Source organism: Panthera tigris, chromosome F3, assembly GCF_018350195.1.
Source record: "Panthera tigris isolate Pti1 chromosome F3, P.tigris_Pti1_mat1.1, whole genome shotgun sequence".
NCBI lineage: Eukaryota > Metazoa > Chordata > Mammalia > Carnivora > Felidae > Panthera > Panthera tigris.
In genome coordinates, this window is record NC_056678.1 from 35,978,850 (window position 1) to 36,005,782 (window position 26,933).

The 26,933-nt window shown below is 46.4% G+C and overlaps 1 protein-coding gene across 3 annotated transcripts; it reads right to left on the minus strand.

Moving 5' to 3' along the window:
* Positions 1 to 1,657: 1,657 nt before the first annotated feature.
* Positions 1,658 to 26,933, minus strand: DYRK3 (dual specificity tyrosine phosphorylation regulated kinase 3). Of its 3 annotated transcripts, none has more exons than XM_042976163.1 (3): positions 26,315 to 26,933; positions 9,080 to 9,191; positions 1,658 to 3,479 (listed from the first exon to the last, which is right to left on the minus strand). In XM_042976163.1, the coding sequence occupies exons 2-3, from the start codon at positions 9,161 to 9,163 to the stop codon at positions 1,905 to 1,907; spliced, it is 1,659 nt and encodes a 552-aa protein (XP_042832097.1). In that variant the 5' UTR covers positions 9,164 to 9,191; positions 26,315 to 26,933; the 3' UTR covers positions 1,658 to 1,904. The 3 variants fall into 3 exon arrangements, with proteins under 3 accessions (XP_042832097.1, XP_042832095.1, XP_042832096.1); XM_042976161.1 differs by lacking the exon at positions 26,315 to 26,933 and adding an exon at positions 11,248 to 11,520; XM_042976162.1 differs by lacking the exon at positions 26,315 to 26,933 and adding an exon at positions 11,232 to 11,520.

Below are 26,933 nucleotides of genomic sequence, written 5' to 3' on the forward strand. Positions count from 1 at the left end.
CTGGAGGGGCCTAAGGGAGGCGCGTGTTCCATTGCCTTCTGTAAACCAGGAGGGAAGGAAGCCATTCAAGTTTTACACGGTGCACCAGGAGCACCGGCACGTCCCCTTTCTAGGAGGCGGAGGCCTCAGTCTGAACTCGGCCGGGGGGGTGGCTAAGGGCACGCTCTGGACATTGCTTCATTCTGTTTGCACAGCCTGTGCTGTGGCAATCAGAGTGCTTTTGGATAAGGCAAACGTTCCTTAAATGATATGCCCTTGGCATGTTTTTCCTTCTGGTTACTGTGTTGCCCAGCGAGCTTATGATCTCCTTCTGATCTCACGGCGCTTGCAGGAGACTAAGTTCTACAGTAAAAATGGAACTGGGTCACCCTGAGAATGGTGGTGAAGAAAGCAACGGTCTACTTTACAGAGCACACTTGGGGGCAGAGTTCAGGCGCACCCCTGGAGGAGAGTGGCAGGAGAGGGCAACAAAACAGTAGCACTCAGGTATTTAGGCACTGTGCCTTCTCCAGCCTTCCGAGAGACATTTGGCTAGCAGTTAGTTTTACTGCCAGCCCTCACTGTTTAACTCTTAGCAGGGAAAAAGAAAGGATGTTGAAGTGAAGGGAAAGGAAATGGGTTACCCCCAAGTTTCTGGATTTTCTTGTAAACGAAGTGCGCTTAGAATCTAGGGAGCGGTCTTCAGTTTAAGCAACTAAAAAGTAGGGTAAACTGTGGCACACTGAGGTGGCAGAGAGCGGGGAGAGAGGAGGGGAAGCAGCAAACTATAGTGAGGATTATCGGACAGTGATTTTATAAGGAAGAAAGTCCAGGGAAATGCAGCAAGCAGGCTGGTCTCCAGGGTTCCCAGAAATTAGAGAACTGTAGTCTGCATGCTGCTTCTGCCTTTTTTTTTTTTTTTTAAGTTTATTTATTTATTTTGAGAGAGAGACAGACAGAAAAGTAAGTGTGGGGGAAGGGCAGAGGGAGGGGGAGAGAGAATCCCAAGCAGACTCCGCACTATCAGTGTAGAGCCCAGTGCAGGGCTTGAACTCACAAACTGTGAGATCATGACCTGAGCTGAAGTCATGTTTAACTGATAGAGCCACTCAGGCGCCCCTGCTTCTACGCTTCTAACATTAATCTGGGGCAAAGAAGCTGCTTTATGTTGCTGGGAGACAGGGGTGGAGTGGGGCGGTAAAGTGATACACAGGACTCAGTTTTCAAGCCAGCACTTGGTAAAGTGGTAAGACATCAGTAAAATGCTTTGACTAGGAAACAAATCAGAAGCAAAATAATCACAGAAATAATAACAACATAAAATAAAATCGCCACAAATCACAGGATTGAAAGAGGTATGACTCATTTGAGAAGCAAGGACACCTCTTCAAGTGACTAACAGCTTCTGGAGCCTTCCCTTACGCCATATTCTGCTGAGCCCTTTCACCTGGAATGGGCCCACAGAGTGGCCTGCTGGGACAGGAGGGGCTTTGGCTCTCATCCAGAACCACAGCCGTGTCCCAAACCGTCCCTCTGGAACAGATGCTGAGGAAGACTAGACACGGTGAGGAATGATCAGGATATTCCTCCTGCGATACCTTCTACCTGGAGAGAAAGGGATTTCAACCAGCAGGATACGCAAGGTGACGTACATCTGACGACAGTAACGAAGATACACTGACCTATAAAAAGTCATTTAATGTACATTCCAGGATGGCCAACACAGGCTGGTTAGGTCATTAGCCCTTGAAGAGTTCTGTTACAGACATATAAAAATGTTTTGCCGTGTTAAAAAAAGAAATCTAGTCTAACAAAAACATATCCACCAACGGGCTCGCGTTGTTTTTTTTTTTTTTCCGCCACGTTCAGGTTTGCAAGAGAATTAAAAATACATACATACGCATCTCTGAGCACAGCACTGTCCATTAGCTAATGAGTTTGGGCAGTACACTGCACAGAGGTATACCACCGTTGGATTCTGACATCAAGTTAGCTTTAAGCTTATTGGCTATTCCGACAACTGGAGGCAGCTTGGAACCCAGTCCCTGGAAAGCATTTGCAGGATTTACCACCCGTTTACCCGACACTTTTTCAATGGTCAGAGGTCTGGGCACAGACTTACTAATCCAAGGATGTCTCAATGCTTGAGCCGGGGTCAAACGGGCAGAGGGGTCCCAGTGGAGACACCTTTTCAAAAACTCTATAAACAAGCAGTCATCACACCCCTTCAGTGCTGTCACCCAGTCCTTGCTGCCTGGCGGACCCCGCTTTTTACCCCTACGTGAGCGACCCCCCACAAGCACGACTCTCCCGTCTGCCTGAGTAGTCACAGAACAGTAGCGAGGTAGGCCCTTGGAGTTAATAAAGTACTTGGCACGTTTGGACTGCTCCAGAAGTTTTGGTGGTGGCATCCCTAGCAGCTCCATCATACAGGCCAGCTGGTCCCCCTCATCCTCTCCCGGGAAGAGAGGCTGTCCTGTTAAAAGTTCTGCGAGGATGCAGCCAAAACTCCATATGTCTATAGGCGTGCTGTAGCGGCTTCCTAAGATGATCTCCGGAGCTCTGTAGAACCGAGACTGGATATAGGTGTAAAGCTTCTGGTATTCGAAGCAGCTGGACCCAAAGTCAATGACCTTGGTTGCACTGCGCCCGTGGTGTTTCAGGAGAATGTTTTCTGGCTTCAGGTCACAGTGAATGATCTTATTTTTGTGGAGAGCATCCAAGGATTGCAAGATGGATTGAGCAAACTTGCGAACTAACTGGACGCTAAACCCCTGAAACTTGTTTTTTTTAATTAGCTCATAAAGGTCTATGCTCAGCAATTCGAAGGCCATGCAGACATGATTCCGGAATGTGAAACTTTCCAGCATGTGGATGACGTTCATGCTCCCAGTTTTGTCCTGCTTTTTGAGATGCTCCAAAATCCGGATCTCCTCAGCTGCCTGCCGATGGAAGCGCTTTTCATTGCGCACCATCTTCAGGGCCACATACTGTCGGAGCTTGTGATCGTAGACCCGGGCGACTTGCCCAAAACTCCCCTTGCCGATAATTTTCAGCACCTCGTATCGATAAGCTAGATGGTCACGAGGTACGTGAATATAGGCCCCATCTGCATCATCGTACCCCCCGTTATTGGGACCACCGATCACTCCATGTCTCTTTTTGGCATTTGGCCCCACGAAGTAAATTTCTGGATAGTTGATGATTTCCAGCTTCTCATAAGCAGTGAGGTGGTGTTTATACTGCTTCAGCGCTTGCTCTGGAGTCAGTGGCACCACTTTGGATGCTTTGGCTGAACTGCTGGGTTTTACCGCATTCGAGCTATCTGAACTCTTACCCTGAGAAACGGTAGGAGAGCGTTTCTCAGAGTCGCTGATGCCATCCGACTGGAGACTGTCGGATCTTCGGTTGCCAAATTCCTGAAACAGCTGTTCCACCTTCACCTCACCTCCATTCAGAAAGCGCTGAGCGTGGTCCCTTGTTACCTGCTCGGCAGTGGTCTATGGAAAAGAAAAATGAATGTAATAGGAAAGTCACTGAAAACAGGGGAAGGGTGAAAGAATCCTCCCTGACTGAACAACAACAAAACTGTCCAGTCACGTACGTTACAAAGACCCAAAAGTGAGGTAAGACGAGCAGGAGTCTCTAGAGACTTGGGTTATATGGATCTCGGACTCCCGGAATACTATGATCACCTCAACCCCCTACACATGCCTTGGTTTGTTAGAGAGAGATGGTCTTCTTACCAAGCCCTACACATGCTAGGTTCCTTCTGGTAGGTATGTCTTTCTACTGAGAATCTTCTCACCCCATCCACTCATCCACACTCTTTCAAGGCCCAATTCAAGCCCTCTCTCTTCTATCTAGAACTACTCCAAGCCCATACTAACGAATCGTGACCGTAGCTTTTCCAACCCGTACCACATAATCTGGCATTTGATTACACACACACTGTCTCATATTGTTTACTAATTGTTTCAAGTATCTTCCCAGATCTTAATGGCATATATAGAATCAAAATATGCACGTTATAGTGTTCTATTAAAAAACAAAACAAAAAGGCGTTCTATAAATAAAACACCACTGAAGGACAGAGGCAGGATTTGAGCCCAGGTCTTCTGTCAGTCCAGCACCCTTCTCATGAACACAACTTGGTACCAGCTTCTCCCAGTGCCTGCAGTCCTCTCCAACTAGGGCTGAACGAGGACTGTGGCTTGGAATCAAGCGAGGCCTCGTTATTTACTCCCAGGTTCCCCCCAAAATGATTGAATCCTTCTAGCTCAGCGCACTGAATCACAAGAGTTCTAAGCCAAAGAGGGCTCCTGAGATCATCTGGGCCAGTTCTTTAAGTATCTGATGAGTAACGGTGAGAATCCAAGGTCCTGGGGGTAAGGTGGGGGAGGTTCTTGTAAAGCTCTCTCAAAGAGATCAAGAGTCTCTCTCTCTCACTTACACCTACACCCACTCTTCCTCAGCAAGAGCCTAAGTGATAATGGCATACTACTTTTTTTTTACTTGCATTTGCTTAACATTCTCCTTCAAGGAACAGTAACTCACAGAAGACAGCTCTACTTACTCCTTCAAGAGGAAACACAATTTCTTTGAAATTAGATGGAGAAAAGGAAAAGCAAGAAAGATAAATACTTTAAACAATTACACACGCGCGCGCGCAAACACACACACACACATACACACACAAAGAAAAATTAAGAGGGTGCTAGAAGGAAAGAAGAGATGGAAAGATAATGATCCAAAGTGGCCAAATCTTTAAAAACAAGAATTTTAATCTAACTCAAGAAAACAGCACATGGCCTATTACCTAAACAACAATATAAAAGATATAAATAGCGGCAAAAAACAAAAGATGAAAACATTTGAGTGTTGGCAAACTTCATATACAGCTATAGTTATGCAAGCAGGACATTAGTTCCTGCCTGCTCCTTTCAGGTCATTTAATCAATTTAAACATTTGTGAAGTCCCACAGTTACAAAAACAGGATATTACATGCTTACACACAAAGTGAAGTTGGCAATACAACTGTAGCCACACTTTGGCATGTGGGGTTTCAGTAAAGAGACGACCTATGGACCCAGAAAAATCTCTCCGATACCAAAATGGAGAACTATCACTGGTCAAGAAAATAAAACAGGCCTGCAGACAGAACCCAAACACCTTGCTAAGATGGAAATATACTACAACGTTTTTCTTAGCGGTAATTAAGTCAAATAACTATTCCTCATTTTAGGTGGTTTTTCTTTTAATGGTTTATTTACTTGTGAGAGAGAGGGAGAGGGAGAGAGAGAGGGAGGAGGGGCAGAGAAAGAGGGAGACAGAATACGAAGCAGGTTCCAGGCTCTGAGCTGTCAGCACAGAGCCTGATGCGGGGTTCAAACTCAGGAACTGCGAGATCTGTGACCTGAGCTGAAGTCGGATGCTTATCTGACTGAGCCACCCACGTGCCCCACTATTGGTGATTTTAAGGATAAAAAAAAACAGAAGAGGGTCCCCTTTATCCATCCATCCATGTGACATTCACAGGAACCCTTACTGTTCACTATTACAAGTGCAGAAAGAAACAGGTGTTCTCAAGGAACTCCAATCTGTGAGGAGATAGACTGGCCGGACTAGGGAGTTACAATTGTTTGGTTTTAGGTAGATTTGCGTAACAAAAATGAATCTTTGCGTGCATCTCAGCTAGTTTTCCTTAAAATTTTTAATACCTAACTTCAATGCATCTAAAGATTTACCACTAGTGCTTTGGGGACACATGCTGAAGAAAAGCGATGTCAAAAGGCTTGGGTTAGAGTCCTGGCTATACTGCTTAAAAGCTGTAGGTCCCTGAGCAAGTTGTTAAACTTATAGCTCAGTTTCTTAGCCTCGGTTTCTTTATTTATAAAATGTGGGCCATAATACCTACTTGCAGGATGCAAAGTGTAAATCAAACTATAATGAATAATATATGTGAAAGACCCTTACAAGCTATAAAACATTTTACAAACACTGGTAATAAGTAGACAAAATTCTCAACATATTAAGGTTTAAACTCTTATACGCCCTCCCTTTTTCCCCTTTCAGTTTATCTCTTCTCTCTCTGGTACCTCCTTCCACATCTCCAGTCTCCCTCCACAGACATCTGGCACTAAATATCTCTCCTGCAGCATGGTGGCACCCACATTAGGCCTTCTTTTAGGAGGTGTGGAAACAACTCACCCATTTTCTCCCTGATACAAAACGTGCTTTTGACTTGCCACACAATTTAAGGTAATTTAATTTACCTCTCCAAGATATTTGAACTTTAACAGCAGATCAATGCCTTAACCCAAAGGAATGACTCTCTAGGAACCGTAGTCATCAGTAACAAGCTGATAGGAAAGGTATTTGGGGTCCAGGGTCCATCCCTGGGTATTTCACCTACCCTGCCTACATGTAAGGCTGTATGGGTTCTGGAGTCTTCATTTCTGTCTGTGATAGAGAGGGGGTCTCGGGCACAGAACATGAATTTGAATGGATATGTTACAGAAATTTCATTGCCACAGAGCTATTACAGTAAGATTAAGGATGCCATGGTTTTTCCTTAAAGTGAGCCTAAATCTCTCTCCCTGAAAACTACATCTTATTTTGCCCTCTGGAAGGACACAGAAGTGTCCAGATTTCATGTAAAAGTCCTTCAGATACTAAAAAGGGGCTGTCCTGCCCCCCCCCCCCTTTTCCCTGGGCCCATCATGCCCATTATATCCTCTGCCTCATGCTTACTGCCTTATTCACATTCTCAGCACGGGCTGTTCTCTTAGAGTGTGGCTCCCAGAACAGAACAAGGTACCTCAGGTACAGTCCACTATGGCTTATCAAGGTTTGAATCTCCAGTGAATCTGAAGAATTCCAGGAAGGAATTTTTCCACACAAGGATGGGGTATCTTCTCAGGTCTCTTTCCTTTCCTGTAAATAACTCAAATACTGGCCTGAATCAATTATGTATCAAGACTGTTGTGCTATAAATAAAATCTTCCTTCCATTGTTCTAGCAGAGTCTAGAGTTTGCACACATGTTAAAGTAGAATAGTTATAAATAAAATACTATATGTTTCTAGTCCGTAGTTGTAATCACAGTAACTCAACAATATGTATGATCAATTCTACCAATTATTTTCTTAATTATGTGATTACATCCAGAGAGACCGATTAATTATGTTTTATTTAACAATGCTTCACATACGCTGCTAATTTGGAGGACTCTTGACATTTCAAATAGAAGCTGACATTCTCAATTGTGTGAGTCAAGTCTCGAAGATCTTGTTGAGAAATTCCGAAAAGGAATATCCTTCTCATCCAGATATGAAACACTACTCTTTCCCTAGCTCTTGACCCTAAATCTGCAACACAAAGCTTAAGCCAATAAATGCCAAGCAGATGATTTATAGTTTAGAGTGAGAACGCAAGAACATCTTGGATAAACAAAGCTTAAAGGCTTTGTGACAAAAAGCAATAGGGTCTAGGGACGGAATCATGTCTTAATGAACTATTATAAATGTCAGCAAAAGGTCAAAGAGCACTGCTTTCAGCCAAGTTTGCAAAGACACCGGTTAGGTTAGAATCTAAAACCCCATGTTTCTCAAAAACTGTTACTCTGTATGCTATACAGTAAGAAATTCATTTTAATCTTGAAACATACAGTTTAACTGACCTACTGGGAGGTGATTAGCACTGGCTAACTCTAAACTGAAGTTAAAATGAACTTTAAATCATATGTTAATGCACCAGCCCAACTGCAAAAAGTTTCCTACAGAGATGTGCTAATTGGCAGCCAGTAACCAAAAAGCCCGTGGTCAACCAGAGGAGTATATGGTTCTGGAACTCTGAGAGGTTTTCACATATTAAAGAAATAAGCTTGTTGAAAATGGAAAGGAAACTTATTGTACTCCAGGGAACAGGTTAAAAATAGGGAGACCAGCCTTCCAAATATATTTAGCCAATACTTTGTAATATTATTAGCCTTGGAACTAGTGAAAAGATTTGATTTTAATAGCAAAAGCTAACAGAAAGTTGGAAAGGGCTATGAAAAATTCAAGTAATTTTTTTTAGACTATAGAAACTGGGGTGTCTGGGTAGCTCAGTCAGTTAATTGGGACCTTGATTTCGGCTCAGGTCGTGATCTCACAGTTCGTGGTACTGAGCCCTGCCATGGGCTCTGCGCTGACAGAACGGAACTTGCTTGGGATCCTCTCTGTCTCTATCTGTGTCTTTCTCTCTCTCTCTATCTGTGTCTCACTCTCTCTCTATGACCCTCCCCAGCTACAGTGCATGTGCACTCTCTCTCTCAAAATAAATAAATAGACATTAAAAAATATACTAGAATACAGAAACAATTTTAGGTCTTAAATGCAGAAATATGAAGGAGAAATATTACAAATAAGTCTATTCAGTTATTAAATGTGGTCATCAGGGGACATATGCAGCAAATTTTAAAGTCACAGAATGGCTTCTCCCTGTCATGGAGTTCCTCCAAACCCCGTTCTCCCTACTATCCTGTGTATGCTGATGGAATATGAATTAATTTTTTTATTACCTTAAGTAAAACAGTGTCAAAAGCTAAATGTCTTCAAGCTCCAGAATGATTAAATGCATCAGAAACCAAACTGTACTGTTCAAGTTTTATTTATGATCTATAAAGTGATTCTCTTTAGCATACTAATAAGCTAGGACTGCATTTCTATCTTGCAGGGAAAAAAAAACTTGCAGATCTATGAATTCAGGGGTATTATCTGTTCCTCATTTTTGTTAAAATGAACCTTTATAATACACTATGTCATCCCATAAAAACAACAACAACAACAAAACATTCCCTAGATAAAAGTAGCATTATTTTTTTCCTAGTGCCATATAATTTATCCCAGTGATTGAAAGGAATACATGGGGCTCCAAATCAAAATCATCTGTAAAGCTAAACTTGGACCACAGAAATTGTTATTCCAAAGTCAAGAGACACCAAAAGGAAACAAAAGAGTCTGAGTTGCCAGTGAGATGTAACTGTACCTTGGGCATTAAGTAGCGCTTCCTTCTTTCCCAGACATCTAGACAGCAAAGAACAATTTCATTTACTTACATTTAGTCTTCTGGGTAGAGGTGGTTCGGAAGGATTGCAGAGTACATTCGAACAGGGTGGGCATTTGGTTTCATCTATCATCATGAAGGTATCATAGACACCATCCCCCAATCTAGTTGAAAGGATTACAGATAAAATCTGTCAGTAACTGAGGTATATAAACTTGTATTTCCAAAACATTTTGTGTCTTTACTCCTTCACATCTGCCACAAATAACTAATACAAAAAAATGTCTACACTGCATTTTGGCATCGAATACAAACAACTGGGGTATTTGGCAAAAGAAGAGAGAAAACCCAACTTTTCTTCTTTTTCTTTTTTAAAAAAAGGATAGCATTTTAGGTTTGTATTTTGACAGAGTTAAGACAACTCTTACTGTGTAAATGTTGTTAACAATAGGGACTATCGGGGTGCCTGGCTGGCTGATCAGGAGAACATGCAACTCTTGATCTTGGGGTTGTGAGTTCGAGCCCCACATTGGATGTAGAGATTACTTAAAAATAAAATCTTTAAAAAAAAATTTAAAAAATAAGAATAGGGACTATGAGAAGGATCTCACTTAACTTACTACATGAAAATAAAGGCTCATTTAAATCTGAAGCCTAAAAGGTAACCGGAGCAGGAAAAGAGAGGAAAAAAAAAAAAAAAAAAAAAAAAAAAAAAAAGGCAGAGGTAACTGTATTTTAAAAGTCAGAGCCTTGGATTCTAGTCTCTGCTTTACCACTGGCTGTACTACCTTCTTTTCCGAGCCTGTTTTCCACGTTATAATGGGAAGAATAGTTCCAGTCTGCACACTTCTCTGTCTTACAGGCAAGAAATAAAAAGCCTTCTTAGAATGTCTTCTTTTTATGATTTATTCACTTACCTACTTAACATCTACCCAACTTGTAGAAATGTCCAGTGAATACTACAACAAATACTAAAGAGATTCTCTAAATTATACAAGGTACTGAATTTCACTTCTTTATCCACTCCATTTTCTAGTGGATGGTGGAAGCTAAATGCTAAATGATTAAGGACCATTTCTCTGTTCCTTCACGCTGTGCCTCTGCCACAAAAGAGGGGGAGGATTTATTTAAACCACAAGATGGTCCTAGATAATGCATTTCATCTGCCACCACGAACATGAATTTCCCAGTCATACACATCAGCCTTTCATCATATCATTTTTACATAATATACTACAGATACAATAATGATCACGAGGTTGCAGGGGAAGAATTTTTAAAAATCTTTTAAAATATGCTGAAATATTTGTTTTCTTAATTGCAATATTTAAAGTTGCCTTTCAAAACTTTTATAAAATTAGTTCTAGAGTTTTCTTAATTGGTGTGTTATAGAAATACAAAGATAATTAAAAACACAACTACAAATATTTTTGAAAGATTCTTTATAAACACAAGCTCACATTCTGATAGAATTTTATGTATCTTTAATGAACACTGCTTCTCTGAGAGCCAAAAATTCTGGATGTGACTGACTCTTTGCCAACAGCATGAATATAATAAATAAAATGGGACAGGCGTCCACAACTACAGAGAAAAAGACAGACCCTGAAGACCTGCAAGTATTCTTATAAACAGGCAGAGGAAATTACCCAAAGGAAGTCTGCATGCAAATGAGCGGGTGTCCCTAGTCTCCCTTTAGGTGTAAGATACAATGCAAGGTGGAGATCTCTCAAAATAGGATCCCCAGAAAGCCCTACTCAGCGCAACCCTTCACCTGCATATCCCAAGTCAGACCGCACCCCTCACGGCAAACCCCAAGAGTTCAGCCCTGGGTTATTTGCTCTGAGCAACAGGGCTTCTTGGAAAGGTATTTGCTCTCTGCCTCCCCCAGTTTGTTAAAAAGCCCCACAAAAAAGTCCCAGCTTCTTAGAGTTCTTTACATATCCCCGATCTACGGCTTCTTCTCCTAGCTCCGCTCCAGCTTCTCCTCCTCCGCTCACGGGGGGCCGGGGGGGGGGGGGGGAGGGGAGTTGATGCAGACTAGGAGGGTGGGCCGGTCCCCGGGAGGAGATCAGAAAGAACCCTTCCCTCGTCCCTGCTACCGGGAGTTCACTCCATCAGGCCTTCCCCGCCCCCCACTTCCCCCCACCCCCGGCTTCGCCAGCCTGCGCCAGCCACCCACTCGGGGGCCCCCAGCCCGTTACCCTGCGCCGCCGTTACCTCCGCTGCTGGGGCGGGAGTCCGGCTCCCGGCGGCCCCGCATCCTTCCGCCCGGGCCCGCGAGCCGTGCCTCCCATCCGCTAGCTCGGGAGCCCCCGGGGGAGGGGCGACGGTTGGAGGGTCCGACGCGCAGGGTCCACCTGCGCTGGGGCGGCTGCCTCCGGGACCGCGACGCTTCCCGGGGGACTCTCGTCCAGACACTGCAGCTCCGCGCGCCTTTGCTTGCGACTGGCCGGGCAGGGAGTGGGGAGAGGAGCGCCAGGGGCGGGAGGAGCGCCAGGGGAGGGAGGGGGAGCGGTGTGGTCGCCTAGCAACAAAGGCACGCCCCGGGAAACGCCTCTGCGAAGTTACGCGATGACGCCAGGGGCGGGGCCCGAGGCCTCTCCCCACCGTGCGGCGCTGGCCTCCGCCACTGGCGCCGGCTCCGGGAGGCTCGGGGCGGGGCGTCCATCGCTTGCGCTGCTCTCTGGCAGCTAGTGAGGCTTGGGGTCGCTGCCCCCGGAGGGAGAAAGGCCCGGGGGAGGTTTTGTGGAAGTAGCAGTTAGCCCCCGATTTCCGCCTCAGAAATACGGGCGCGCCCCTCAACCGTCTGCTGTCCTTCAGCACGTTGTAGCCTGAACTTCTAAAACCTCCCGTGAATATGAATTAGAACAAAAATGAATGAAAAGTCTAATTTCCTAGGCTTTCCCGAGGAGGGGCTTCTCCCCCCCACCCCCACCACCACTGAGGGGTAATGAAAGCAATAATAAAAACGTAAGAAGCAATAATAAACTCATTTAGTGACACTGCACCAGCGCTTACGAACATTGTTTTATTTAATCTCCGTGATCATACTATGTGGCATCCGCCTTTTACAGATAGAAGTAGGATCCAGAATTTAAGCTGACATTTGCCAGACTGCCCTGTCACGGGATGCTACGGATGGTAGGGCGCAAAGAGCCATTTTACTGATGAGAAAACTGAGGCCAGAGGAGCCGTTCTTTCCCAGGATCTTGTAGTTGGAATTCCCAGCCTTCCTCGGGCTGCACCAGGCACCTTGGAAGACGCTTCTTGTTTTTCTCTCCAGGGGATATTTGGGGGCTTTTTAATTCTTTTTCTGAAAAGTGAAGAAACCTCAATAACCCCAATATTAAGTGGATTTCGATCATTGGGACGAAAAGTGAGAGGGAAGGAGATTAAAATAGAAGAACGCCTAGTGTCTCCTTGAGCGTGGTATCTAATCGGATTTCCCTTAAACCTACAAAGCACGAGGCCGACAGACACTCCAGGAGAGAAACAAACGTTCCCAAAATGTCGAACAGGGGCGCCCCCTGGTGGGACTTGGGGGCTCATTGTCCCATACCAGCATAGCATAGTCCATAAATCTGAAAATTTCCATCCAAGGCTCATTTCCGTGTGACTAAAAGTCATATTCCCTGTTCTCTTGCCTCCAAGTAAAAATGTCGTTAAGGATCCAAAGGCTTTTCGCTTTGTAAATTAAGGATGTGTCAGTTTGGGGAACTTGATTCTTTGCGACCAAAGTTGCTTTAGCTTCTCTCTGATATAAATAAATAAAACTTCTTGCACGATGATTCTTAAAGTTATTCTAATTTTATAAGTAAGCTTTTGTGGGTTTTGCCCCTCCAGGCCACACCCCCAGCAATCCTGCTTTCCTATGAGTTTGTGTTAGGGCTTCTGTGGACGCTTTTGTTTGAAGAGAGAGGGTTCCACAGCAACAAAAAGTTGGACTAGATTGTTGCTGAGGTCCTTCCAGCTCTAAGATTGCAAAATCCTATTAAATAATCCCTGTTCTTAGTACTTATGTGGACACCCTAGACCACTTCACTGCTCTGAACATCTGACTGGGACTTGCTCCCACCAGTTTTTTTGCTTCATTCTGAATCACTGCTTTGAGAGGACCACATCTGCGGTTTCAAACATACCTCTGTGAGCCACCCTGAAGACTTCCTGCTTCCCTTCCTGCTCCTCAGGTGGGAAACAGAAGTGTCTTTTATCTTTAGCCATTTGTTCTCATGGTCAAGGAGAGGAGGATTCCTTGGAGGTGTTGGAGCTTCATGGATCTCTGAGCTTAGTGGTTTAAATACTTTCCAATATTTCTTCAGAGTCCCCGTTTCATAACAATCTGGCTGGGTGAAACAGTGGGCTGGGTTCAAGTCCAGTGACAGATCTAGCAGGAGCTTCCACACCCCCTCTGAGCTGGTATCTTGTGCCCTCTAGTTCATGAGCAGCTTTCAGACAATTCATGTCCTTTCTTCTCCTTTCAAAGCCCCACTCAAAAGTAGTTCAACATCACCATTATCTTTCTCCACATAGTTAAAGCCAGATTTAAAACGCTAACATGGATTAGCCAAATATAGAAGATGTCTGCCTGACCTTTGAAACCAGTTCTAATAAATCTGCAAAATCAGAAAACTGTAACGAACAGACAAAAAAAGGGAGCTATTCCGGGAACTTCAGAAATCAATGGGAACATTCGGAATGTGATCACAGCAGTTTCAAATGCATAGAGTAAGAAAATTTCCCTGTGGCCGCCTTCACCTTCAATTGTGTGATGAGATAGCTGTCGGTTAAATTTAAAATCATTTCATTGCTATGAAGTATTCTTTACAGCATGATATGCCAATACATAATATGACATATGAATCACAAAATTGGAATGCATTCTTAAAAATCTTTTGGAAAGAAATTCTCCCTTTCCTCCTAATTGACCTCAAATTTACCTAAGCTCCAGAAACATGTACCTGCTATTTTTTCAGAAATACAGAAATCTAGGGGTGCCTGCGTGGTTCAGTTGGTTGAACGTCCGACTTTGGCTCAGGTCATGATCTCGCAGTCCGTGAGTCAGAGCCTTGCGTCGGGCTCTGTGCTGACAGCTCAGAGCCTGGAGCTTGCTTCATGGTTCTATGTCTCCCTTTCTCTCTGCCCCTTCCCCACTTAGACTGTCTCTCTCTCAAAAATAAATAAACATTAAAAAAATTAAAAAAAAAAGAAATACAGAAATCTAGCTCATTGAAACACTAAAACTATGCCTTATTTTTCTGGAACCCCACCAGTCTGCCTAACCAGACCCTGGAAAGTCACTTCAGTTTTTTCCAACTCTGCATTCAGGGTAAATACGTGCATTTGTGGAGGTTAGGGCTTTGAATTAGGCAAATGCCTTGTACCTTTAACTATCTCCTCCCACTACACAGCCTCCCCCGATACCTGCCCTTTAACAGGTCTCTGGCTACCCTGTCCTTCAAGGCCTATGCAAGCACAGCACATCTCGTAAACCACACTTGGGCACTAGAGGCCCCACAGGCCTATAGAGAAATGACCCATCCCCAGTCAGTGGCATTGCCTTAAGAGTAAGAGAAAGCCCACTCCCAAGGCCTCTCATGGACCTGTTGCTTATTGGGGTCCCCAGCTGGTGCTGAAATCAAGCCTCCCAAGTGTGTGTTATTGGAAGATACTCTGGCCAAGCTGCCCATCCCTGACTTAGCAAGACAGTCCATATTCCTCCAGCTTTGCCTTGAGCAGGAATATGCATTGTGTAGGTTAAGGCTTGAAATTAGGTAATGTAGGTATTCCCAATAACTTGCTCTTGTGACCCAGCCTTGCCTGACATGGCCCTTTTCCCCATCCCTCACTGCCCTGACCTGTGCCACCAGGGCATATGTGGACCACACCCGTTAGCAGGCCTTTAGCTTATGGTGGACTATGGAACTCAGGCCAGATGCAAACCCCTGAATAGCCTCCAGGATGGAGGGAGGCCACCACTTGAAAATTGTTCTGAGGCAGTAGCTTTAAGCTGACAACAGTCTGTCCCCTTGTGGACTCACTCTGCTGGAGTCCTGGGCATCTACAGTAATCTGTAATAGGTCAACTTATAAGATATCAGAAAGCTTATTGTATATAAGTTCGCCTTAAACTCACCTTTCATGAATAGTGGAGATAAAAGGCTTATGTAGTTCCCTATTAGGGTTATCAGTAATTACTAACCGCCCTATCTCACTTCTGTGACCTCGCCTGCTTGCTAAACAGATACCTTAGGATGCAAAACGTTCCCCCACCCCCTCTACCAAGATCTGGCCTAGGCCAGACCAACATGTAAAAAGTCACGTACTCACTGCCCTACAGCATCTCAGGTGTCTAACTATGATTGGTCATTTTAAACCCTCTTAGGACAAAGACCTTCAAAATTTATAGGTTCCCGCCAAAACTAACGTCTTTGTGTCACAATATAATTGGCTACCATGAAACGCTGTAGATTGTAATTGGTTAACCAAATAATGATGTATTCTGACTTGCTAAAATCCATATAAGCCCACTGCTGCCTTTGTTCGGGGCCATTCTCTGCGCTTTTCTCCTTAACATCAGGAGGTCAGGTTTGGCCCGGCCGTGAATAAAATCTTGCCTCGCTTCTATTCGGCGTCTGGTGGTTTTTTTCGATATCACCCTGTTTCAATCAAAGATCCCATGTGTCCCCATTTGGACTAGCTGCCTGATGTGGTGCCTGCTGACAGGGTGTAAACTAAGCATGTGCAGGCATACAGGGACCTGGAACAGGGCAAGTGTCCTGAGAGGCCTGATCATGACAGTGAAGTCTTGTGATTACAAAGCATCTGCCAAGTTCCAAGCCCTAACCTATACATACGCGCCTATTCCCCCTGAAAGCAGACCTGGAGGAATTGGACTGTCCTGCATACAATGGATATGGTGAGCTGGCTGGAATATCCTCCAAAAAGAGATACTTAGAAGCCTTCATTGCTGCAGAAGGCCAGAACACTAGCAGAAAGTAAGTCTACATGAAGCCCATTCCAGGGGCCGCTTCAGAGCAATCTTCCGTGTGGGGCTACCTCCACATTTGAGCCTTGAAGGTTGTTGGGGATGGGCGCTAGCTACACAGGCCTGGAGAGCACTGCCTGCATGATGGCGGCTGATGGAATGCATATGGTGCATGCACAGGACGCGCAGGTCAGTGTTGCCAGGGACCTGGCCCGGGGCAAGTGTTGGGAAAAACTGGATGACGGCAGCGAGCCCTAGGGGGTACAGAAAACATCAGGCCAATTCAAGGCGTACCTTCCATTGTGGAATATTCACCCTGTAAGGGTAGGGCTAACCTGTAGCTTTAAGAAATAACAGCTTTGTTTTAACACTATGGGTTAAGAGATTAACAGCCTTATCCTATCAACCAAGGGATGGATTAGCGCTTGATTGGATTGGGGCAAGGGCCTGTTTCAACTGTTTCCACCTGGGAGCTATTCCTTTGTTCTGTTCCCAGGTGATAATAAGACAGTGTGGTCGGCTATAAAAACTCTGTATCCCGGGCTGTTGGAGACTGCACTCTGGTCAAGAGTGTCGGTCTCGATCGATCCGTTTGCCTTACCTCTCATTGCAATAAACTTTGTTGCGACTGTCACTGGTGCCCGTAGCATTCTGTTTCAGGAGTCGTGTGGATGCAACAACCCCAAGGCAGAGCTGGAGGTTTTCGACTCCCTTGACAGGGTGGGGACAGGTGGCAGGCAGGACAGGGTATTCTTTATTAGGAGACACCTGGGAGTCATTGTCTCTCGTGAAGTCCAGAACCCTATTAGACACCAGGTCCACATGAGGACTGACTGTTGCCATTAGCAGCTGCCACTTCAGAGCAATTATAGGAAGGCTCCCCCGACATCGCCAGGGGCTATACTACTAGGCTAGTAACTGCTGGTAGCTGGGGCCTGGCCAGAGTTCCATAGGCTTGAGGGCCAGGCCTGCTCAATTCTGACTTAGGGATGTGTACCGCACATGTGCAGGCAGCGCAGGTCAAGGTGGAGAAGCACCTGACCAGGGTAAGTGTTTGGAGAGGACTGGTTACTGGAGCAGGCTATTGGGATTACAAGGCATCTGCCTGATTCAAGCCCTAACCTACACAATTGCACATGTCCCTGCTCAAGGCAGAGCTGGGGTATCTGGATGGCCTTTCCAGGGCACGATCATGCAGGCCAGTCAGGGTCTTTTCCAAGAAAAGACACCTGGGAGCCCAGTAAGTCTACATGGGGACTGATGGTTGTTCTTTTTAGAGGTTAACTCAGACCAGTTTTAGGGAGGGTGGGCTCCCTCTATCCTTGAGGCTATGCAGATAAAGAGGGGCCCTAGCTCCACAGGCTCTGTAAGCCCCAGCTGCCCAAAGGGATATGAACTGTGTATGCGCAGCTTGAGCAGATAAGGGTAGCCAGGGGCCTGAACAGGGCAAGTGTGGGAGGGGCTGGGTCCCAAAAACAGGTTATTGGAAGTACCTGGCTGGCATCTGCCTCGTTCCAAGCCTTAACGTGCATAAAGGCGCATATTCCTGCCGGAGGGCGGGCTGGAGGAATCTGGACTACTTTGCTAGATCGGGCCAATCGCAGACACCTGGGAGCCTTGATTGCTGGAGAAGCCCAGGACTTTGTTAGGCAGCCAGTCCATGGGGACTGTGGCCAGTTTAAAGTGCCACCTTAGAAAGATTTTTCAGGTAGTGGATTCCCTCTGGCCTAGAGAAGATTACCGTGGTTGGCTTCCCCCCAGTTTCCAGAGGCCTGGAGGGCCCTGGTAGCCAAAGGACTGTTGCTAGGGCAAGGGCTAGGCAGGCACCAGCAGCAATGGTCAGAGTAGTCAGACACCTGGAGCAGGGCAACGCGGGGTGAGGCGGGTCACAGGGGGCAGCGACACGGGGGTGCCTCGCCTCCGCCTAATTCTAAGCCTTGACCTATGCAAATGTTCATATTCCCACTGCAGGCAGAGTTGGGGTAGATGGATGGGGCAGGCTGGCCGGCTGGGTTACCCTCCAATAAGAGACACCTGTGAACCTTAATTACTGGGAAATCCTGACCCGGTCAGGCAGCCAGTCCAAAAGTGGCAGACTGTCACCAGTATCAAAGCTGCCACCTCAAAAGGATTTTCGAGGTGTGGGGTCCCATTACCCCGAGGCCATTCAGCTTGTTGGGTTCATGCTGGAGTTCTGGAGGCCGGGAGTGCCCCCTGCAGCCCCTGGGGAAGCTGTCTGGGCGAAGACCCGAGTGTGTGTGTGGCTTGGCACAGGTCAAGATAGCTAGATTCCTGCACCAGGGCAATGTTGGGGGATGCTGGGTCACAGGGAGGAGGCTTTGGGGGTATAAGGTGTCAGCCTAAAGTACCAAGGCTTTATTTTCCCCATTTTTGTGAACCTTTCCCCCAAAGGCAGAGCTAGAGGCTTTTCAACTGCCTTGGCAGATGGGGCCAGCAGTACAGGCTTTCCCCCATTCAGAGACACGTGGGGGTCCTGGTTTCTGGAGAAGGCAGTAAGTTCATAGGGGGACTGGCCCTTGCCCACTTGTGGCTTTCAGCTCTGCTCAGGGTGATTTTTCAGAAGGTGGGCTCCCTCCACAATGTTGGCTATGCAAGTGCCTGGCTGGAGTTTCACCAGACTGGAAGGCTAGGTCTGCCCATTTGGGATGAGTACTGCTCATGTGTGGGCTGCACAGGTCAGGGTGGCCTGGGACCTGGAACCATTGGGTGTACCCAGCATCTGCTTAATTTCAAGCCTTAAACTCTGGGCCTGGCCAGAGTTCCGTGGGCTTGGAGGGCCTGCTGGGTCTTCAGATATGAACTGTGCACACACAGGCAGGGCATGTCAGAAGAACCAACGATCTGATCAGGGCAAGTGTTGGAAGAGGTCACTGGAGAGGGCTCTGGGGGTTACAGAACGTTTGCAGAATTCCAAGACCTAGTCCACACAAATGCACATATTCTTATAGAAGGTCTAACTGGAGTCATCTGGGCTGCCTTGCTGGGGCTGGATTGTGTGGGGCTAGGGTAGCCTCCGACATGAGCTTTGATGGCTGCAGAAGCCTGGAATCCCAAGAAAGGGTGAGTACCTAGGGGAACTGGCTGTGGCCAGTTAAAAGCTGCCACCTTAGAAAGATTTTCATGGGGGAGGTGCCTGGGTGGTTCAGTTGGTTAAGGGTCCTACTTTGGCTCAGGTCATGATCTCATGGTTCGTGAGTTGGAGCCCCGTCTGCGCTGACAGCACAGAGCCTGCTTCAGACTCTCTGTCTCCCTCTCTCTGCCCTTCTTCCTCCCTACCCCCTTGCTCACTCTCTCTCAATAAACATTAAAAAAAAAAAAAAAAAAAAAAAAAAAAAAAAAAAGGAAAGATTTTCACCGGAAGGAGCTCTACAGGCCTAGAGTGCCCCCTGCAGGCCAAGGCCAGCTGATACAAGGCAGGCTGCGCATGTGCGAACGGCGCAGGTCAGGAGAGCCAGGCACCTGGAGCAGGACAGTATCAGGAGAGGCCTGATGACTGGAGAGGGCTGTTGGGAGTATCTGGTGTTTGCCTAATTTCAAGCCTTAACCTACACAAGTGTGCACGTTCGCCCCCGAAGGCAGAGCTGGAAAAATCTGGACTGATTCAGGGTTGGATTGTGCAAGCTGGCCGGAGTATCCTGCGATAAGAAACACCTGGGAGTTTGAGTGTTGCTGAAGCCTTGGACCCCAGCAAACAGTAAGTGCATGTGGGCACTGGCTGTCACCCATTCGGCATCCCCCTCGGACCCATGTCCGGAGGGTGGGCACCCTCCATTTCGAGGCTATGCAGGTAGTTCAAGATGGGCACTAGCTTTGTAGGGCTCAGGGACCCACTGCCCAGGTGTGACTGATGGGGTTCGAATTGCGCATGCCCATGGGATGCCCATGGCAGGGTTGCCAAGGACCTGAAACAGGGCAAGCGTTGGAGAGGCTGGGTCACCAGAGCAGTTTTTGGAAGTACCTGGAGTCTGCCAAATTCCAAGCCTTAGCCTGCACAAAGGTGTCAATTCATGCCGAAGGCAGAGCTGGAGGAATCCAGACTGCCTCGCCAGAGTGAGGCGGGCTCAATGCTGGAGTACCTTCCTGTTACAGACACCTGGAGGCCCTGATTGCTGGAGAAGCCCGGGACCCCACCAGGCAGCCAGTCCAAATGGTCTGGCGTCAGGTTATAGCTGCTGCCTCAGGTTGATTATCTGGGGGTGGACTCTCTCCACCCTGCAGTCTAGCAGGTGGGTGGGGAACAGCCCGGGCTCCACAGGCCTGGAGGGCACCATCTGCCGAGGGTCAGCTGAAGTGTGCTTGGACTGCCCGTGCTAGGGCCATGCGGGTCAACATAGCCAGGGATCTGAATAAGGGCAAGCTTCCGGAGAGTCTGAGTCAAACAGCAGGCTGTTGGGGATATGTGACATCTGCCTAATTTCAAGGCTTAACCCACACAAATGTGCATATTTCTGCTGAAAGCAATGTTGGGGTAAGATGCAAGGGGCTGGCTCGCGGGGGTATCCTCCAATAAGAGACACCTGGGAGCACTAAAGCCTGAAATGCCAGCAGTCAGTCTGCAGGGGCAGACTGTTGCCCGTTTTAGCAGCTGCCTCTGATCAGTTTTGGGGGAATGGACTTCTATACTTGAAGCTATGCAGGTGATTGGGAATGGGCCCTAGCTCTATAGGGACGGATGGCCCTGTTCACCCACAGGTGGCTTTCGAGGTGTGCACTGTGCATATGTGGGCCGTGCAGGTCAGGGTAGCCAAGAGTTTGTACTCGGAAAGACAGAGCGAGTGTGTGGAGAGGCCACATCACAGGTTGGGGCTATTAAGGGTATCTAGCATCTGCCTAATTCCCAGGCTCAACCTACACAAAGATGTATGTTCCTGCTGAGGCCGTTTGGAAAAATCTGGATTGCCCTGCCAGCATGGGGCCAGGTGGGATGGCCAGACTACCCTCAGATAAGAGACACCTGGGGGGCGGGGGGGGGGGGGGGGGGGCTTTGATTCCTGGAGAAGACCAGGACTTCATTAGTAAGCCAGTCTAAATGGGGACTGGCAGTTACCAGGTTAGGCAGAAACCTCAGAAAGATTTTCAGGGGGTGAGCTCTCTCCACATTGGAAGCTAGCCATAGTTCAGGACAGGTTTGAGTTCCAAGGGCTTGTAGGCGGGGTCTGCCTAGGGTTGGCTTATAGGGTGTGAATTACACATGTGTGGGACTCCCAGATCAGGGTAGCCAAGACCCAGAACTGAGCAAGCATCTGGAGAAGCTGGGTCACTGGAGCAGGCTCTTGGGGTTACAAGGTATCTACCTTGTTCCAAGCTCTAATTTATACAAATGAGTATATTCACACAGAAGGCAAAGTTGGAGTATGATGGAAGGGATGGTCTGGCCGAGTGGGGTACCCTCCGGCAAGAGACATTTGGGAGGCTTGATTACTGCTAAAGTCCAAAAGGGTAGCATACATGGGAACTGACTACTGCCAGTTTAAAGCTGCTGCCTCAAAGATTTTTGAGGTGGGGAGGATGGGCCCCCTCCACACTGAGGCCATTCAGGTGGTTGGGTTTAGGTTGGAGTTCCGCTGGCCTGAGTGCCCCCCCTGCAGACCAGGACGGGCTGACAGGAGCAGTCTGCGCATGCGCAGTGTCTGCAGTTCAGTGTGTCCGGGGACCTGTTAAGCGACGTCAGGCAAGGCTGAGCCTCAGGAGGGAGCTATTAATGTTAAAAAGTGATGGCCAGGGTCCCTGGGTGGCTCAGTGGGTTAAGTGTCCGACTCTTGGTTTCGGGTCAGGTCACGATCTCCCGGTTCGTGAGTTGGAGCCCCACATCAGGCTCTGCACTGACAGTTTTCTCTCCAAAGGCAGAGCTGGAGGTTTTCCAACTGCTTTGCCAGGAGGGGCTGGGCCGGCAGGAGTCAGGATATCCTCCGTTAGATACATGGGGGGTCCTGGTTCAGTTCACATGGTGACTAGTTATGGCCCATTTGCAGCTTTCAGCTCAGAGCAGTTTTCAGAAGGTGGGCTCCCTTCCTGCTGGCGGCTGTGCCGGTGATTGGCGTCCGGCCAAAATTTCACAAGCTTGGTGGACTGGCTTAGGGGTGTGAACTGCGCATGCGCAGGCTGCACGGTTCGGGGCAGCTGGGAACCTGGAACAGGACAGGTGACCTGTGAGGCTGGCTCATACGTGGAGGCTCTTGAAGGCACCTGGTGTCTGCCTGATTCCAAACCTTAGGCTATGCAAATGTACATATTCCCCGTGAAAGTAGAGCTGGAAAAATCTGGACTGCCCTGCCAGGGCAGAGCAGGTGAAATAGCTAAGGTACTCTCCAGTAAGTGACAGCTCAAAGCCGTGATTGCTAGAGACTCCATTAGGCAACCAGTCCAAACAGGGACAGTCTTTTACCGGTTTAAAGTTGACAGGGTGGGTACTACTATACCTGTGTGAGCTGTGCAGGCCCAGGTAGACATGGACAAAGTCGGGTAAGTCTGGGTCACCGGGGGAGGCTTTTGGGTATAACTGGCATATTCCTAATTCCAAGCCCTAACCTACACATAATCCATATTCCGCCTGAAGGCAGAGCTGGAGGAATCTGGAATGCCTGATCAGGGTTGGATGGGGCAGACCGGCTGAGGTAGCTTCCGATAAGAGATCCCTGAGATCCTTGATTGCTGCAGAAATCTAGGACCCCAGCAAACAGTAAGTACACATGAGGACTGTCACCTATTCCTATGGCTGCCTCAGAACAATTTTGGGGGGTGTTTTCCTTCCACCCTTGAGGCAATGCAGGAAGTTGGGTGTGAGCCCTAGCTCCACGGGCCTGGGGGGACCTGAGTAGCCAAGGGTGGCTGACGGGGCAGACTGTTGATGCTTGGAAGCCCAGGTCAGAGTAGCCAGGGACCTAGAACAGGCAGTGTCAGCAAGGCTGGGTCACAGGAACAGCTATTGGGGGCACCTAGCGTCTGTCTAATTCCCATCTTGAATCTACACAAATGCACATATTCCCCATGAAGGCTGTTTTGGGGAGGCAAATAACACTCAGAAACTGATTTGGTCTTTGCCAACAATGTATTTAACAATGGTTCGCTCTGTGAATTTCACAAGCCAATAGCATACAAGAGAACGTCTTTTCATTAGATAATACAGAAATAACATACTCTAAACCAGTGTTAGATTAATCACACTATTGTTCCAGGTAAGGAGAGGTGAAAGGAGTAAAATCCAAATATGGCTCAGGTGTATCTTTACAGGAATTGGTACCCAGGAGAGACAGCTTAGCGAACTGTAGCTGACGTCCAGCTGCCAGTGCTAAAGTAAAAGTTCCATGTTGCTAGGGTACCTTGCCAGGGAATGAGGACTAGGTGTTGGTGGGCAATATGATTTTTGTAGGGACACTATATGGCTTTTACCACTGCCTGTAAAAGAGTCATGTTTATGGAGGCAGGAGCTATGGAGGCAGGAGCTAAGTGCCCCAAGGTCTCCAAGAGTCCATTTAGTTAGTTATTTAGAGAGCATGAGAGAGAGCGTGTACATGTGGGAGAGGGGCGGAGAGAGAGAGAGAGAGAGAGAGAGAGAGAGAGAGAGAGAGAGAATTTATGAGAGAATCTCAAGCAGGCTCTAAGCCCAGCCCAGCACAGAGCAGAGCCAGACATGGGGCTCGATCTCACAACCATGACATTATGACCTGAGCTGAAATCAAGAGTTGGACGTTTAACCAACTGAGCCACCCAGGTACCCCTCGAGAGTCCTTTTAGATCAGTGAAGTATTATTGCCTTGGCCAAACCAAACCCTCTCAGATAGTCCTCACGATCCCTCAGCAAATATAGTTTAATGTCCTCTTGTCATCGTTGCTTCTTCATATCTTTTCCATGGTAAGGCCCCTGGGGGCCCCTCAGCGGCTGAGCTACTAAGTTCTCACGAGTACAGCTTCATTGTTCTATCAAAGCAACTTCACTTCTAAGCACAACCTTATTTTTGTCTCTGTTGTAAACCAGTGGATTTGAAATCCTTCCAAACCAGTACACAACGGTCTACCCCGTGACTCAAATCACTCACACACTAATACTAAGTGTCTAATGTCCTGTACAAATCTAAATGAACAAAAGTATCAATCCATCCCGTGATTCTACATGACTTACAGTATTAATCACAGTCACAAGTGGAGAGTATTATTCTTTGACACCATAGTTTAACGACCAGTTTAAACAACTGTATTCCTAATATTTTTAATATAAGGATAACAAAGCACTCTTTAATGTGTTACCATATTTAATCTCCAAACAACCCAAAGGTAAGCTTCTTGAACCACTCAGTTTATTGTCCTTGACAAATACGTTTCCAAGTGAAGATCATCTTTATAACGCTGCAGGGGTACAGGCTTGCACAGGACTATCAAGCACGTGTTCCACTGCCATAACCCTAGCAGTTTTTAAAATTTTAACCCTAGATAATAATTTTATTTTAACCCCAGCTGTCATTATTTTAGGGAATGTATGTGTTGGTTTTCTTTTCAATTCCTTCAGTGATTTTGATTTTATTAATCTTCTAAATGGGCCTTTACTTAGGTTTTCTCATGTATGATTTACATTTATTAGATTAATTTGAGGAAATTCTATGTGAAACGTTTTTCTGATTACTTTCATAGCTCTTTATCTTTTATTGACCACGAATAATATTTTTTTTGTTCTCTTGACACGTTCATTACCTGTTGTATGTTTACCTATCACGTCATGTTGTAGTTTCCCCTTGACCCCATTAGGTTCGGGTGGACTTTGGCTTACAGCACGCTATCCTGGTCCAATTTCCCATGTTAAATATAAGTGGTGGGGGAGGCATCAAAGCCATAGTCATAGGTACCTGTATGGTACTTATGCCATAGGTATATCCAGAAGTCCAGCAATAATAAAGGTATTTTGGTTCTATTCCAATAATGTATCCTTAGGAACACATTTTCCTTCTATTATAAGGGGTCCTCCTGTGGCCTTCACTCTCCCTTTTGATATTGAGAAACAGCAAATGTAGGGAACCCAATGTCATGTTTCCTTCTTTAAATGCCAATATTCTAATTTGACAGCTGCCCAAGGAATTAGAGCCATTAGGATGTGTGATATCTACTTTCCTTCTAGTGGGGCTGTTATCTCAGGCAGCCAGTACTGTCTTGAGATTATAACTGTCTGAAGACGACTACATATATCAACCATTCCTAACTATAACACTGACAATTAACAGTTAGAGAAACATGTTCTATGTTGTTTTTTAGTATTATTGTTAGTGTTTTCTCCAGCTGCTTTATGTCAAATTTCCATTGCTTTATTTAGTGTGAAATTTATTTGTCGTATGTTGCAAATGTTTCCATCTACGTACCCAATAACGACAAAGGTGCCATTGCATGCGTGTTAACTTGAGATTGATTTCAAAAATTGAAAATTTAATGTGGTTTGATGGATTTGGAATTGAGAAAAAGTGACTGCCACTGTTGCTTCAGTTAAACCTGCCAGTCCAACAAGGAACTAAATGGGTTTCCTTCCTTTTAGTGAATCTGTTGTTGGCATCCATTGCACATTGAGCATAAATGAAGATGAGTAAAATTGAACACAATTAGGGTATCTGTTCCTGGCTAGAAACTCCTACATGTTAAATTTCAAGGTATAGGCTATTATTGTAGGGTGCGACTGGGAGAGGTTTTATTAACATAGATTCCTATATTCTTGGAGTAGAAATCCATAGTGTGAGAAGGAAATCCATAGTGTGATGATATATGTTACATGCTAAGTTTTCTGTTTCTTATATGTCCCTGCTTTTGTTTTTAATGTTTATTTTTGAGAGAGAGAGAAAGAGAGAGCGAGTGGGGGAGGGGCAGAGAGAAAGAGACAGACTCTGAAACAGACTCCAGGCTCCCAGCTGTCAGCACAGAGCCAGATGCAGGGCTCAAACCCGTGAACTGTGAGATCGTGACCAGAGCCCAAGTCGGATGCTTGACTGACTGAGCCACCCAGGTGCCCCTCTTTTAAAGTCTGGACATAATATCCACAGATCTATTGTTCACATTGTTCACTCATATCTATTGTTTTCTAACAGGTGAATATGGGTTAAACAGTATAAATTGTGAGTGTAATGATTAATTTTTGGCCTATTTGTATTTAAGGATATAATTACCCATTCTGTGTATTCAGTGGCTGCTCTTCTACAATAAAGTGCTAGCACACAAATCAGGAACTAAATCCAGGTTATTTTCAGAGTCTCTGTGATGTGTCCAATGCTGCCTCAATTCAATAAGATAAAAGTAAAAAATTCAGTACCTGGTTGCCTTAGTATGTATGCTGGGTTATAATACCAAAAGCCAGTTAGTAGTTCAGGCCAGTCTTCATCCTCCAAGTCAATGTCTAATAGAGTTGTTGTTCAGAATCCTTGATGGTTCTTGTGGAGATTAAAATGGAGGTCGCCACTGCTTCATCAGCTTCCCTAAGTATTTGGTGTCTCTACTGATTGAAGCTTTCCTGGTGAGTAGATAGTGCTGACAGCGAAGGATGGGGTGTAGAGGCTGCGTTGGTTGATGCCGGTGATGTTGATGAGTCCTCCGTTGCAATAAGGTGACTAGACTAGTGATCTGATGAGTCCTCCGTTGCAATAAGGTGACTAGACTAGTGATCTCTGGAGAATGCAGAGGATGTCATAGACAGTGGAGTTGTGCCGGACCAGAAAGTGGCATTCCAGTTCAGAACACTGGCACAGCTCCTACTGCTGGAGCCATCAGAGGAGTATCCATAGCTGTAATGACTATGGTATCCAACAGGGAGCGATAGGCAACGGAGTATGGGCAGCAGGCAGCATGCTGCACTGACCCGTTAGTAATCTTGGTAGGGTTAAAGAGGCATCGTGGATTCATGCCTGCAAAATAAAGATAGTTTCCTTGGCATT

Excerpts from the sequence above, each read along its gene's own strand:
- DYRK3 (XM_042976161.1), bottom strand. The coding sequence starts at position 11,324 with ATGGGAGGCACGGCTCGCGGGCCCGGGCGGAAGGATGCGGGGCCGCCG. Across the intron at positions 9,192-11,247 it reads CTCCCGCCCCAGCAGCGGAG|ATTGGGGGATGGTGTCTATG; the intron begins GTAACGGCGGCG and ends CCTTTCAACTAG. Across the intron at positions 3,480-9,079 it reads CTCTACCCAGAAGACTAAAT|ACCACTGCCGAGCAGGTAAC; the intron begins GTAAGTAAATGA and ends TCTTTTCCATAG.